General features: G+C 42.4%; 2 protein-coding genes across 3 annotated transcripts in view; both read left to right on the plus strand.

Moving 5' to 3' along the window:
* The window catches only part of LOC123514775 (diphosphoinositol polyphosphate phosphohydrolase 1-like), a 41,324-nt gene extending 36,361 nt beyond the window's left edge, over positions 1 to 4,963 (plus strand). Inside the window, exons 2-4 of one of the 2 annotated variants that reach the window (XM_045272934.1) lie at positions 1,766 to 1,921; positions 2,164 to 2,257; positions 3,740 to 4,963. In XM_045272934.1, the coding sequence (XP_045128869.1) occupies positions 1,766 to 1,921; positions 2,164 to 2,257; positions 3,740 to 3,864 (375 nt within the window). In that variant the 3' untranslated portion in view covers positions 3,865 to 4,963. The remainder of the gene's footprint in view (positions 1 to 1,765; positions 1,922 to 2,163; positions 2,258 to 3,739) is intronic. The other variant, XM_045272935.1, reaches the window with a different exon arrangement.
* A 1,211-nt stretch (positions 4,964 to 6,174) lies between these two features.
* LOC123514770 (glycosyltransferase 25 family member-like) lies at positions 6,175 to 13,095 on the plus strand. Its single transcript, XM_045272913.1, has 4 exons — positions 6,175 to 7,544; positions 8,195 to 8,338; positions 9,058 to 9,219; positions 9,464 to 13,095. The coding sequence occupies exons 1-4, from the start codon at positions 6,291 to 6,293 to the stop codon at positions 9,689 to 9,691; spliced, it is 1,788 nt and encodes a 595-aa protein (XP_045128848.1). The 5' UTR covers positions 6,175 to 6,290; the 3' UTR covers positions 9,692 to 13,095.
* The last annotated feature ends 435 nt before the right edge of the window (positions 13,096 to 13,530 follow it).

Genomic DNA, 13,530 nt, shown 5'->3' on the forward strand with positions numbered 1-13,530 from the left:
AGTGAGGCGAGGCGAGACGAGGCGAAGCGAGGTGAGGCAAGGGCTCCTATTCTCAGACTTCTGCGCCTCACCTCCACTATTTCAAAAGGCTTTATTCAAATATACACGAGTTTTAAAGGTGTTTTACGGTCCTAGCGGAAGGCTGACAGGATTTCTACTTTACTAAGTGGAGAAACACTTGAAAATCCCGCTAATCATCTCTGTGGCTTGGAAAATAGTTGTGATGAGAGAGCAAAGCGTTTCTCAATACGGATCCTTAAGGTGAGGCAAGCAGGGGAGGGAAAAGGAAGGGAAGAAAAGGAACGGTATGCCTGGAGAAGTTTGGTATGCCTGTGTGTGGTGTGTGTGTGTTTCACTGTTTGATCTGCTGCAGTCTCTGACGAGACAGCCAGACGTTACCCTACGGAACGAGCTCAGAGCTCATTATTTCCGATCTTCGGATAGGCCTGAGACCAGGCACACACCACACACCGGGGCAACAAGGTCACAACTTCTCGATTTACATCCCGTACCTACTCACTGCTAGGTGAACAGGGGCTACACGTGAAAGGAGACACACCCAAATATCTCCACCCGGCCAGAGAATCAAACCCCGGTCCTCTGGCTTGTGAAGCCAGCGCTCTAACCACTGAGCTACCGGGCGTGTGTGTGTGTGTGTGTGTGTGTGTGTGTGTGTGTGTGTGTGTGTGTGTCTGTCTGTCTGTCTGTCTGTCTGTCTGTGTGTGTGTGTGTGTGTGTGTGTGTGTGTGTGTGTGTGTGTGTGTGTGTGTGTCTGTCTGTCTGTCTATCTGTGTGACATGCTGAAAATACAAAAATAATTTGTAAAAAGAAAAAAAAAATAAATGGAAATATCTTCCAAATAAATACCTACTTAAATTTTTACCACCACCACCACCACCACCACCACCACTCATTGCACAAGTGTCGATGAAGAGCCGCCGCCCTCTCCCCTTTCATGACCACACACACACACACACACACACACACACACACACACACGAGCTCGCTAAGATGGCCACCATTGATTTCACGTCATCATGGTGTGACATACCTCTCTCTCTCCCTCCCTCCCTCCCTCCCTCCATTCCTCCTTCCTTCCCACGCCGGGCAGTAAACACTGGGAGTAGGAGGTGGACGTTCTTGCCAGAATTAACATTTTTTCATGATTTATTTATCGGTATGCCAGTCATGCAGTCAATAACTCCTCCAGCAGTGTGTAACGTCGGCCTCCTCCAGATGCCATTCGCTTATTTGCTTCCTCGCTGCTGTTGTTGTTGTTGCTGCTGCTGCTGCTGCTGCTCCTTGCACTTACGTGGCATCTTTTGCACGTTTTTCTACATACTGTTTTAATTTTGTTCTTCCTCTTCTTTTCTGTCTAGCGAGAGAGAGAGAGAGAGAGAGAGAGAGAGAGAGAGAGAGAGAGAATGTTCTTGGTCATACAGTCCTGAGGTGTGGTTAAATCAGGTCCGTATTTTGTCTGTCTGTCTGTCTCTCTCTCTCTCTCTCTCTCTCTCTCTCTCTCTCTCTCGACGTAAAATGATCGTGTTTCCTGTCACATCTTAACTGATGAAGGATGTTATTGATTATGTTTAGATTCAGTCAGTCTATCAATTTCACTGTTGATTCTTTCACTGCCTGGACCACCATTTGAAAAAGCGTTCTATTTTGGCCAGTAAGAAGGAATCAATGTTTGGAAAATGACTAGGTTTAGGTTATCTCCATAGTTCCTATGGTGAATGAACTCAAGGCCTTGTGGTTTTTACAGGTGCTTCTGGTGACGAGCAAGAAGGACCCCTGCGTGTGGCTGGTGCCTGGCGGAGGACTGGAGGTGGGCGAGGAGGCCATCGTCGCCGCGCAGCGCGAGGCCTGGGAGGAGGCTGGCATCCAAGGCGTCGTGAAGCGTTTTCTGGGACTGTTTGAGGTGAGACTTGTGGCGATGGAGGGGCGAAGGGCCGGAATGGAGATGGGGAGGGATGGGAGTTAGTTTATGGGTGGTGTGCAAGGGTTCAGGTAAGGCTAAGGTGTGAAGGGAGGAGAGAGAAGGTGTTAGCATAAGACGGGAAAGTAAAGGAAAGGATAGGAGTAGTTCATTACATAGGTGGGAGGGGAGATAGGCGTGAGCGTGTCAGAGTTGTACCCTTACCTCGCCGTGTCTCCCGCCAGTCCTGCCACCACTCCGGGACCAAGAAGCACCGCACTGCCGTCTTCGTCTTCATGGTCACCAAGGAGCACAAGGACTTCCCGGAGGCCAGACTGGGTGAGCAGGGTGACGAGGCTCAAGGCGAGGCTGTTCCCTCCTGCAGGCGAAAACACGCTCCCGGCCCAATTGAACTCATTATGTGTCTAATGTTTCCTTCATCAAAGTGTACTTAATGTCACTGTACAGTGTGCATCTTATCATACATAAAGTGTCAGTCTTGCAGATACTGTTAAAAGAATGTGCACTTTTCCGTTATTTTTTTTCATATATTTAGTTAATACTTTTAGTTGAAAGTCAGTATATTCATGGATCTTTTACATTCTATCAATTGATGTTGCTTGTCCCACCCATGTCCTTTTTTTTCTTCTTATTTTCCAAGTGATGATTTGGGTCCCAAACACAGTGTTGATTTGCTTCTGAGAAGTAGTTGGTGTTCCTATGAAGGCGTGGTGAGTGGCGCCGAGCTAAGCTCAACTGTGGCTTCGTCCGGCTGTGAACAGTGCGCTGTCTGGACGGTGGGAAGTCTTGCCTATGATTTTGGGATTGCGTCCACCTTCACTATTCTCATGAGTCAATATATGTTGTAGGTGATGTGGTTACCTCTGATGGAACAGTCCTCGGCTGTATCGAGTCAGAGGTATTAAACTTCCAAAGAATTAGAGTGCCATTTGTTGATTGGTTGCGACATTCAAGGCGCAGCATGTATGCTGTTACATTCGTGTCTGGGTTCAGTCCCCAGCCATGGCGCCTCTCATGGTTGAAACATTTACCCCTCTTTCAGATCAATTTGTCAGTGTTTCCATGGCGCTGCAAATGGGAAGCATGTCAGGATGACAACTGGCTCTGGTTGTGGGATATCCAGACGTTTCAACTCAATCAACCATTGAGTGATGACTCGTTAATATAACCACAGCATATATCTACTGTTACTTGGGCTTGATGTTGTCACAATCATCTCTATGGGCTCGTATTTTCCAGCTATCTTGTAAGAGGGTTGGCTGCTGCCCTGCAGAATACTGTCACGCACTTATATGGTATGGATATTGACTGATGCAGCATCTTCTTGACTGAACGTCCGAGCAGGAACATGAGGCAGATGCTTGGGAACATCAGAAACCAATTTGTGTTGTGTTCAGGAGAAAGATTTATTATCAGTGTGTTTTTAGATATGTGCGTTCAGTGCCTACAGTAACAATCCTACCATGACAGTGGCAGTCCTTTCACCAGTACAGAATAGTGATTACAGTCATGATGATGTTACAGATCTGCGAACACAACATGGCAGTAATACAATAAGTGGCTCGCATTCTCAAACGTTTCGGCACCTTATCTTGTTACTACTATCAATAGCCTTCATTTCAGAGGTGTTCCCATGACTCTAGTGGTAATAACATCATAAGTACCAAGGAAAAATCGATTATTAATCTTTGTGGTCTTTGATAACAGTTCATATGAGATCCTGAAGCTTTTCAAAATACGGGCCAATGAGCTACAAGAATTCAGGCGACAACATGTGATCTTATGAGCCTTTTCCCACAGGTCGACGAAGACGATGGTTCAGCTTGGAGGAGGCACTGCTACTGCTGGCCCGCCACCGACCACTACAGAGTGCTTATCTCCAGCTGCTCATGATGTCCAAACTCAAGATGACGGGAACATCCTAGACTTATAGGGGGTGCTGAGTATCGGGATAGGAGGGGGCTGGGTAAGGCAAAGAGGAACGTACACTTCCATGGTGTCAGAAGGAAACACGTGTAGTTAGTCTTGTGTTGAGAACTGTGATAATGTTGACTACCCGCCTCCAATTGTCTCATCTCGCGACCTTTAAGATGTAATTGTCTAATTCTGGAGCAGTAATAATGACCTACACTCTCCCTATAACAGCGGAGTCATATGATTGTTAAAGACAGCACTGAGGAATGTGTCACTCTACTAGACATATGTAATTGAGATGTTGTACAGTGATACTTTTTTTCGGTGTTGAAGGAAATTTTTCAAGGCTGCCCAGTCCCCTCACTGCCCACACCTCTCTGCAGACCACCACCAGCGGAAGGAGCTAAGGCTGTGTGGTGTACTACTTTGTTATTTTTCTACACTCTAGAGTAGCTGTAAAGAATGCGTTGTATATATTTGCTAGATAACGAGTGGTCTTGTTTGATACGGAATGTTCTTAGAATTTTCTCATAAACTGTACGTCGGACAAATCTGTTGAGTTCAAAATAAATACTAGTGGAAAGAGAAAGCAGGCTTCCTCTCTACTGATAACAAGAACGTGTGTGTGTGTGTGTGTGTGTGTGTGTGTGTGTCAGAGAGAGAGAGAGAGAGAGAGAGAGAGAGAGAGAGAGAGATTTACAAGACTTGTATTGGTGCTTATTTTTGTAGGATGAAAAGAATGCACGAAGTATGTATTGTGCTTCTAGTACTGAAGTGAAGATTTGAAATCTCCCACAGCCCCTCTGAGTTTTGACGAAGAGCAGGACATACGTAGAGATGTATAATAGCGGCAGGAAAGGAAGGGGCTGTCTTTCATCTCCATATTTCATCATGGGGCTTTTGTCTCTTGTAAATAGGAGAGATGGAGAAGCTGTGATATCAGGCCTTCCCTTCCTTCACATCTTCCCTTACCCATGTATCTTCCCGATGGCTCAAGGTGTCAGTAGCGGTTCCGGCAGCGCTCCGGGATGTCTCAGAATCTTGCGAAGGTACGATGAAACTCCTACCTTATGTCAGAGATTGTCACCATTAAAATATTTTATCTTAAAAGATGGTTTTCTGTTTCCTTCATGGTGATTCAATTAATATATAACGGCTACCAACACTATCACAATATCAAAAAAATGTAGAAATTAGATCAACATTTTATATGATCTTGGTGAGTTTGATGTATTAATATATGTCTGTTGGTTTTTGTGATGTATATGTAGCTACAATCATTCCACCTCTTAGTAGCTGCATTTTGAAGTTCCTGAGATCTTTGGATCCGGAGATGGACCAGTGGTTGCTGAGAGAGGAGAGATGGAAGAACTCGGCAAGGTAAGAATGCACCATCATTGGAGTGACGCATATTGTTATATCTTGCCAGCTGGAATAGGTGTACAGTGGTTAGGATTCACCAGGTAGAGGTTGTGACATGTGAGGTGGGATGTGACTCACTCTGTAGCACTGAGGGACAGAGACTTGTATTTGATTCTATCATTGATTGAATCCGTGGAGTGCTTGGGAGGGTGTAATAGTGCCTGTATAACCTACCTTCTCGGGCAGTTAAAGAATAGAAACAACCCTTACCATCATAGAACACATGCCTTTGCCAGCAATGTACTTAAACTCGGGCAATTAATCAAGGAGATAACATATTATATATGAAGAATTCCCCGTCTCTAGACCTTAACATTTTGTTAAGCATATGCATGGTGTAGGACTGTGGGTGTACTATTAGGTGCACTTCGAGATATTTTCAAAGGTATATGACTGGTGTTGTTTAAGCTACATTGTGCTTTAGTCCTTGGTCGGCACAGCACTGCTTTCTTGAGCGGGTAATGGGGGCAATTACTGCGGTGCGGGTGCTGGTGTTTATAATGTGCTCCTCTTACAACACTGTTAAGAGTGTGACACCGTGGCACGCTGCCCCGAAAGACTGTTTTAATAGATTGTACCTAATAAGACCAGTAATTTCAATAGAAATTAATACAAAACCAAGTGAAGATTATACGTACGGTTGAATTTTATAAGAATTGTATAATCGTGCAAATGTCAGAGGATGTCATTATCATCTGGCGTATACCCCGTACCACTACCCCAGCCCCAGTTGCCGAGCATCACATCTCGCCACACAATTACTTCCAACTTTAAAGGAAGGTTCTTATATGATGCTAACACCTCTTTGAATAAAGTGAATGCATTTATTGGTTTAACAACGCATTATAAGAGGAGAGTGGGAACAGGGAAGGATGTCTGTTCCCTGGCGAAGACGGTCTGTGGCGTGGCGGAGGCTGGTGAGTGGTGGCTGCTGGCCGCGGCCCGACCCAGCCTCAGCCCGTCACTACGGTGTTTACTTTAGGATGTGATCAGTGGGCGGCGGGTACTCCTCAAAATGGCTAGTTTTCCAGTATTATCACAAGCCATTTGCCTCTTCTTCCTCGTCAACTGTGAATTTTGGGCCCAGGGAGCTGGAAATCAAGACGAAATCAAGGATCCAACTGTTTCTGTGGTGCTCTTGGCACGAAATAAAGAACATGTCCTCCCCTACTTCTTGACACTGTTCGAGCGCCTCAATTATCCCAAGAAGAGAATGGCGCTCTATATAAGGTCAGACCACAACGTAGACCTGACCATCCCCATACTGGAAGAATGGCTGGCGCACAACAAACAGAACTACCATTATATCGACGCCAAACTGGATAAGCATTCACCAAAATTTTACCCAGAAGATGAGGAGGGCACCGAGTGGAGCAACGCAAGGTTCACCAAAGTCATGGAGCTGAAGGAGGAGCTGCTGGACAAGGCCAGGCACTCATGGGCGGACTATGTGTGGTTTTTAGACATGGACGTGTTCTTGACCAACAGAGATATTCTTTTGAAGATAATGAATGAGGAGAAGGCTGTAGTGGCGCCGATGCTGAATTCCCTGGCCACCTACAGCAACTACTGGGGCGGGATGACCGAGGACTACTGGTACACTCGCTCTGATGACTACATACCAATATTGGACCGCAAACAAATGGGATGCTTTGATGTCCCTATGGTCCACTCGTGTGTGCTGGTGGACCTAACACGTGTGGCCTCGGATAACCTCACTTTTATTCCAAAAAATCTCCCAGGTTACAAAGGGCCTCATGATGACATAATTGCCTTTGCCATCTCAGCCAAAAATGCCGGGCTTCCCATGCATGTGTGTAACTCTGAGATTTATGGGTTTATACCTCCTCCCCTTGAAGACGGCCAGGGTTTGCATATTGACATGAAGCAGCTCCTGAGCATAAAGCTGGAAGTGTTAGTAGAACATCCCCCACTGCCCGTATCTAAACTGCTTGCCAAATATACTCCTCCACCACCCAAGATTGACAATGTCGGCTTTGACCAAATCTACCTGATCAATCTAGCAAGGAGGCTGGAGAGGCGGGACCGAATGTTCCAGTCATTCAGAGAGCTGGGGCTGAAGGTGAAGCTGTTTGAGGCAGTGGATGGCAAGCAGCTGAATGACAGTTACCTGAGGCAGCTGGGAGTGAAGCAGATGGTTGGGTACAAGGATCCTTGGTCCAAGAGAGACATGACCTTTGGGGAAATTGGATGTTTCTTGAGCCATTACTTCATTTGGGTGGATATAGTCAACCATGGCTATAACAAGGTGGGGCTCATTTCTCTCATAAATCTGCAGTTTTACTCAATACATGTTTGCATTTATTTTTTTCCCAGAGTTTCTTGATTCTTTTTCTCATTGCATAACAAACTCAGAAACGTGATGGACAAGTGTGATTCAACCCCTTCAGTACCATAACGTATTTTCCAATTCATTCTGGTTTCTATTTGGTGATTTTACACAGCTTCAGAAACCTATGTGGGGGAATTGAAATAGTGAAGACTGTGGCCATTAATCTTCTGAGCTCCATAGACCCTTCCTAATGTCAATAAATTGGTCTAATGGTACCCAAAACTAAACGTAAAAAATGTGTGGCATATTGAAGGAGTTAGGGCAGGAGAAAACTTTTACATGCAACATAACAATAACTGGAGGCGTTTGATGGACACTCATTTAGAATCAGACTTATTGTAAGAGAGATTATAAGATTAAGTCTAAGATATAAAGTACTTACAAAAATTTTTAGCTTCAATATGATAGAAATTTTTATTGACTGCTCATTTCACTGTAATTTTTTTTATGTTCTAGTGACTGACAAACCAAGTCAGAGATTTTCATTGACGACTCATTTCATTGTTAGTACTTTTGATGTTTTCTAGTGATGGACAAACTGAATCACAATTTGTTCTTGGTGTCAGGTGTTGCTGTTTGAAGATGACATTCGCTTTGAGCCGTACTTCAAGGAGAAGCTCAAGATGATGAGGGAGGAGGCTGACTCATTGCTGGACTGGGACTTGATCTACCTTGGCCGAAAGAAAATGAAGAGTGCCGATGAACCCTGGGTAAGTTGGGTCTCTCATTGTCTTCCATACTACTGCATTGCTTGGCTATTTATTAATTGATGAATTGATTTATCTATTTTTTTTTTTTTTTTTTTTGCATAGGTGTGTGTATGAATTTATTTCTTAGGTGTTGACATTGATATAAGTATTATCATAGGTGATATAGAAATAGCCCCATAGTACCACATCACTTGGTTGTTTATTTATTTTTTTTATTTTCATTTTTTCTGTCAAGTGTGTGTATGAAAGAACTTATTTCTCAGGTGTTCACACCCTAATGGTATCATAGGTTTTGTAAAGATCTCAGGTTAATATTGTCAAGGAACTTTCTGAGCCTAATTCTTGTGAAGTTGGTATGCCATTGTACTGTTTACCATACTGTGACTGCTGTCTGGAAAGTCATCACCTCCTTTCACTGTTTCTCTTGAGTCAGGGGTTGGTGCCATGTACAATTCTGGTGAAGGTGTTTGAGTCTGGAGAGTGGAGAGTGCTGCTCACTGTGTGCTCCATTGGGAAGATGAATGAATGGGTGAATGGACGAGTTGCTGTTGAGGGAAATACCATCCTTATATATGATGCCTCTTGGTGGAGGACCCAGTTACTTGTGCATGTGTCATTTATTATATATTGTGCTTGTATTTTTCTTCCTCCTCAGTTTTCCACCATCACTGAATATTTTCTTTGCTCTCCATGTTTACTAATTGTGATCTTTTCCCTAGGTGGAGGACTCTGAGACATTGGTGCATGTGGATTACTCATACTGGACACTGTGCTACGCCATCACACTGCAGGGGGCACAGAAGCTCCTGGCTGCCCACCCACTCAGCCAGCTGGTGCCAGTCGATGAGTACATTCCCATCATGTTCAATAAGCATCCGGAGGTAAGCCAGACCATCCTTACATGTATTGCCTCTTGGTGAATTCAGTGTTTGAGTGGAGAAAATAATGAAATTCTCTCTCTCTCTCTCTCTCTCTCTCTCTCTCTCTCTCTCTCTCTCTCTCTCTCTCTCTCTCTCTCTCTCTCTCTCTCTCTCTCTCTCTCTCTCTCTCTCTCTCTCTCTCTCTCTCTCCCCTTATGTTTGTGTACTATTGAAGATATTTCATATTTGTGTTTTTTTTTATCAGACGGATTGGATGGAGAAGTTTCCTGTGCGGAACCTGAATGCGTACTCTGTGGCCCCACTGTATGTGTTCCCGACCCACTACACAGGCGAGGATGGCTACATCAGTGACACAGAGGAGTCGCCCATCATCGTGGAGGACGCAGTGGCCCCTGCAATGTCGCCAAGTCTTGGTGGGAAAGGTCTAGAGTTAGAGATTGGGTTTAATGGACTTGCTAAAGATGAGCTGTAGATGATAGAATGAATGCTCTGTACATAGAAATGACGACCACTGAAAGTATCCAGTTCTGTTAAGTTACAGCAGTACACAGCTTATGTTAAAGGCCTTTTATGATGCTTTTTTTGGTATTAATCAACAGTGATTTGCTTATTTTTATTAATCAACGGTGATTTGCTTATTTTCCTGGTGAACTATAATGTGCTTAAAGCAATTTGGTTGTTTAGGGAACACAGGGAAAATGCAAAGGGTCCCCAGCTCAGCCACCTGCCTCGCAAGGTTTCCAAATTCTAATTTCATGCTTGTCTTGAAGAATGAGGCATGATGGAAGCAACATAAACATTTATGGATCCTCGGGAGCTTGTTGTCTTGATCAGTGTTGATGGAATGTGATTGGTGCTTACAAGTAAGATATTTGTGTTATAAATAGATACAGAAACTTTGGTTGTTATCATGCCCAGCAAAGCAGCCCATCCTTGTCTGGTTCTGTGAACTGCAATGGAATCAGAACAGGGCTGAATATAAGTAACTGAAGTTTTTTTTTCTGCTCATCTGTCACTCTGTAGAGGAGCATGACAACAAACTTGGTTTTCTCATACATCATCAAACAAAACCTGTTTCTTTCCCTCCACCCAAACTGATAAGACTAGAATTAGAAAGTCCATTTAGTGTCCATTCATGCATTCATAGTTGGTTTCCTTTCTTTCTGATATCTTACAGTTATCTCTTTTTGTTGCCACCTTCATATTCTTTACATTCCATTCATTGTTCTGTCCTTAGTGTTACATCTTCCACATCAGATTTGATTAAGTTATTTACTGTGTTCTTATATTCTCTCTGCATGTCTAAGCCTGCATCACATATGTTGGCCACTGCCAAAAATATGAAACTAACCTTAATCTGCAGCATTTATCTTTTTTCATATTCATTTATAGGGTGACCTCCCTCTTAAAGGAAATAACTAAAACAAGATTCCATAGCGTCACTTTAGGAATTAAAGTACAGAAGAAGAATTCCCCAGTCTTCACTCCGTCCCATGAGTTACTTTTAAACATGCAGGGAATACACACACTAGTACACTGCCCCCAATGTTCAACCGCTCAGGCGCACCGCACAACTCGTACTATTGACTTCACTTCCATATTTGTGTTATGGTTTTAGTAGATACATACAGAGATGAAATTAACACTGAAATCATTATAAATTAAGTGTAAGTTTCAATTTTCCCCATGGCCCTTGAAGAGTTCTTCATGTTCTAGCCCACTGGTTGGAAGCCTCTGTCATTGTTATTTCACATTATCAAATTCATTGGGCTCGATAGATGAAAGCTCTGGAGCCGTGAGACAGTAAGAGCTTGTGCTTGGTCCAGAAAGGTGCCAGGTGGAAGAACAGTTGGTCTTTTTCAAAACACTGCCAGTCAACACTTGCCAAATATTTTCAACATAAACTTAGATTTGCTGTTGATGTTTTAGTTGAATAGATGTGCTCATGATGTGAAGAGTGAATCCATCATGGGAAATGAAAGTGCACCAAAGGGTTATTTAATATGTGCAACACTCCCAAAGAATTATTTTTGAATAGTAAAGACTCACAGTGTTGGAGAATGGACCAGACTCACAGAATGTTGTAAAGAAATAGTATGTTTCACAATTCTTAATTTCCTGGCTTGATGTGAGTTGGGATTTGCAGACTTCCATGTGTTACTTTACTTGCCTTTGCTGTGTTGTGCAGTGATCATTGCCTTGTGTTGTCTTCTCTCAATTGTAAGTTATTGTTGCTACTTTTTCCTTTTAATTTAACAGTATTTTTTAGCAAGTTTATGATTAGGTGCCATATGATCTTTGTTGTTGTTGTTGTGCCACACAAGAAATGTTTTAATGACTGCTCACATATTGCATTGTCTTCAAATGCTTCTTATGATTCTTACTTATGTGTATATTTTTATATGAAAATGTTTGTTGTACATGTTCCACATGTAATGTGCCATTGCATTCGAAAAGCATTTATGTTAATGTTTGTGTGTGTTTAGCTTGTTTCAATGTTTTGTTATTTTTAATTTTTTTATTTGTCTGATTTAGGTGTATGATCTGTAAAGTTGTAGCAAACTGAGTTTGTAATTTTGTGGTTTTATGATTTAGAGAGAATATCTTTGAGAAAAATCATAACTTGAAACTTGCTTGTGAGATACACAATACAACTAAACACAGGTAAATTTCTGAAAAAAGGTGCTAATGAGATCTCATATACACTAGAGTCTAGAAGGAACCTTTTTGGATATTTTGATTATCTTCATCTGAATTGTTAGCAAAGATTCATGAAATTATATGTTTGATAAATAGTGAAGAGCCAACATTCATTGAAAGGAGTCCAGTACACTCACTGTGTGGGTTCACTCAGATGTCACCTGAACAAAACTGTCACTGGGGCACAGTGGAGCTTCATTGGCTCCTTGCCTCACTAAATTGCCCCTTACAATGAAGCCTTCGTGGGAAATTAGGCATTTTTAAGTAAGTTCCTCTCTCTCTCTCTCTCTCTCTCTCTCTCTCTCTCTCTCTCTCTCTCTCTCTCTCTCTCAATTGCATAGCTATTATTCCAGTCATATCACTGCTGCCTTGTTTATCTATTAATTCATTCTTTTATATGTGCAGCAAATTTTGTGTTCATGCATTTTCTAACAGTTAAATTTAGAACAAATGATTCTCACCGTTACACACACACACACACACACACACACACACACACACACACACACACACACACACACACACACACACACACACACACACACACACACACATGCAATGATTATTCCTTAGTAACTGGTAATGAACATTCTCATTTTTTTATCCACAATGTTGATAAAATGTCAAATTTGTAGAAATGAGGTAACTTGGTAATTAGAGCAAGTACACTGATGAACAAAGTAATGAAAATGTTTGCGGGTTAGATGTTTCTTGTGTGTACTTAAATCATTTGTTCTTTTCCTGGTTTTGCAAATGAAAAGCCTCTTCAATTGTTAATGCAGTGGTGAGGAAGTGACTGGTTTGGTGGTCGAGAGTGACTGGCAGAGGTGAAATAACATGTATGAAGGTTCAGTGTTCCAGAAGACAGCCCTATTCTTATCAAGTAGGCCATGTGATAATGTTGGTGCTATTACATTCTGTGTTAATAGGTTAAGTGTCTCTAAGTTACCACAGCATTTAAAAATAAGAAAAAAAAAAACGAAGCAATAGTCATATATTGTAATTTTTTTTAAACAAACCTGCCAGTTGATACTGTGTAGTGTACATATATAGCTGTTAAGTTTTGTAGTCATGATGCTGCCATATTGCTAGTACAGTAATGTCGATTTTTAATGTACCCTTTCCATGAGTGCATTTAAAGATAAGTACAAGTAGAAATAAATATGTGCAATTCAACCACTTAGTTTAATTGACACACTCTCCCGTCCAACATTCACACACTGTTAACTAGTAACTCATTATAAAGTAATTACAGTAATCAAGATAACAAAAGAACTGGAAGACATGATTTAGCAGTGATGGGCTGAACTGTGCTAGAGATGTTCCAAACACTTGGTAGCTACACTTGTGGGATGTCAAACGGAAATTCGTGATTGAGGATGTATACCTTCATTCTGGGCGGCTTGAAGCAATCAGTGGCATAGAGAACAACAGGGTTAGGCTCGAGCTGTTTGTGGTATCATCAATGTGTGCAGGAAGAAACAGGTTACCTCTCAATGTGAAGCCCATATTCTGAAACGCTTTGTTCTATAACCACCACTAGTTTCAAAGGTCATTGATGTGATCAGCTAGGTTCTCAAGCGTGTTTCTCCTGTTAATAATGTTGAAACC

The sequence above is a fragment of the Portunus trituberculatus genome, chromosome 38 (genome assembly GCF_017591435.1).
Source record: "Portunus trituberculatus isolate SZX2019 chromosome 38, ASM1759143v1, whole genome shotgun sequence".
Classification (NCBI taxonomy): domain Eukaryota; kingdom Metazoa; phylum Arthropoda; class Malacostraca; order Decapoda; family Portunidae; genus Portunus; species Portunus trituberculatus.

What these genes read in the sequence shown, in the direction of transcription:
- LOC123514770 (XM_045272913.1), top strand. Translation starts at nt 6,291, where the DNA reads ATGGCTAGTTTTCCAGTATTATCACAAGCCATTTGCCTCTTCTTCCTC. An exon ending in TCAACCATGGCTATAACAAG is followed by an intron (nt 7,545 to 8,194) that starts GTGGGGCTCATT and finishes TCTTGGTGTCAG; the next exon opens with GTGTTGCTGTTTGAAGATGA. An exon ending in TGTTCAATAAGCATCCGGAG is followed by an intron (nt 9,220 to 9,463) that starts GTAAGCCAGACC and finishes TTTTTTTATCAG; the next exon opens with ACGGATTGGATGGAGAAGTT.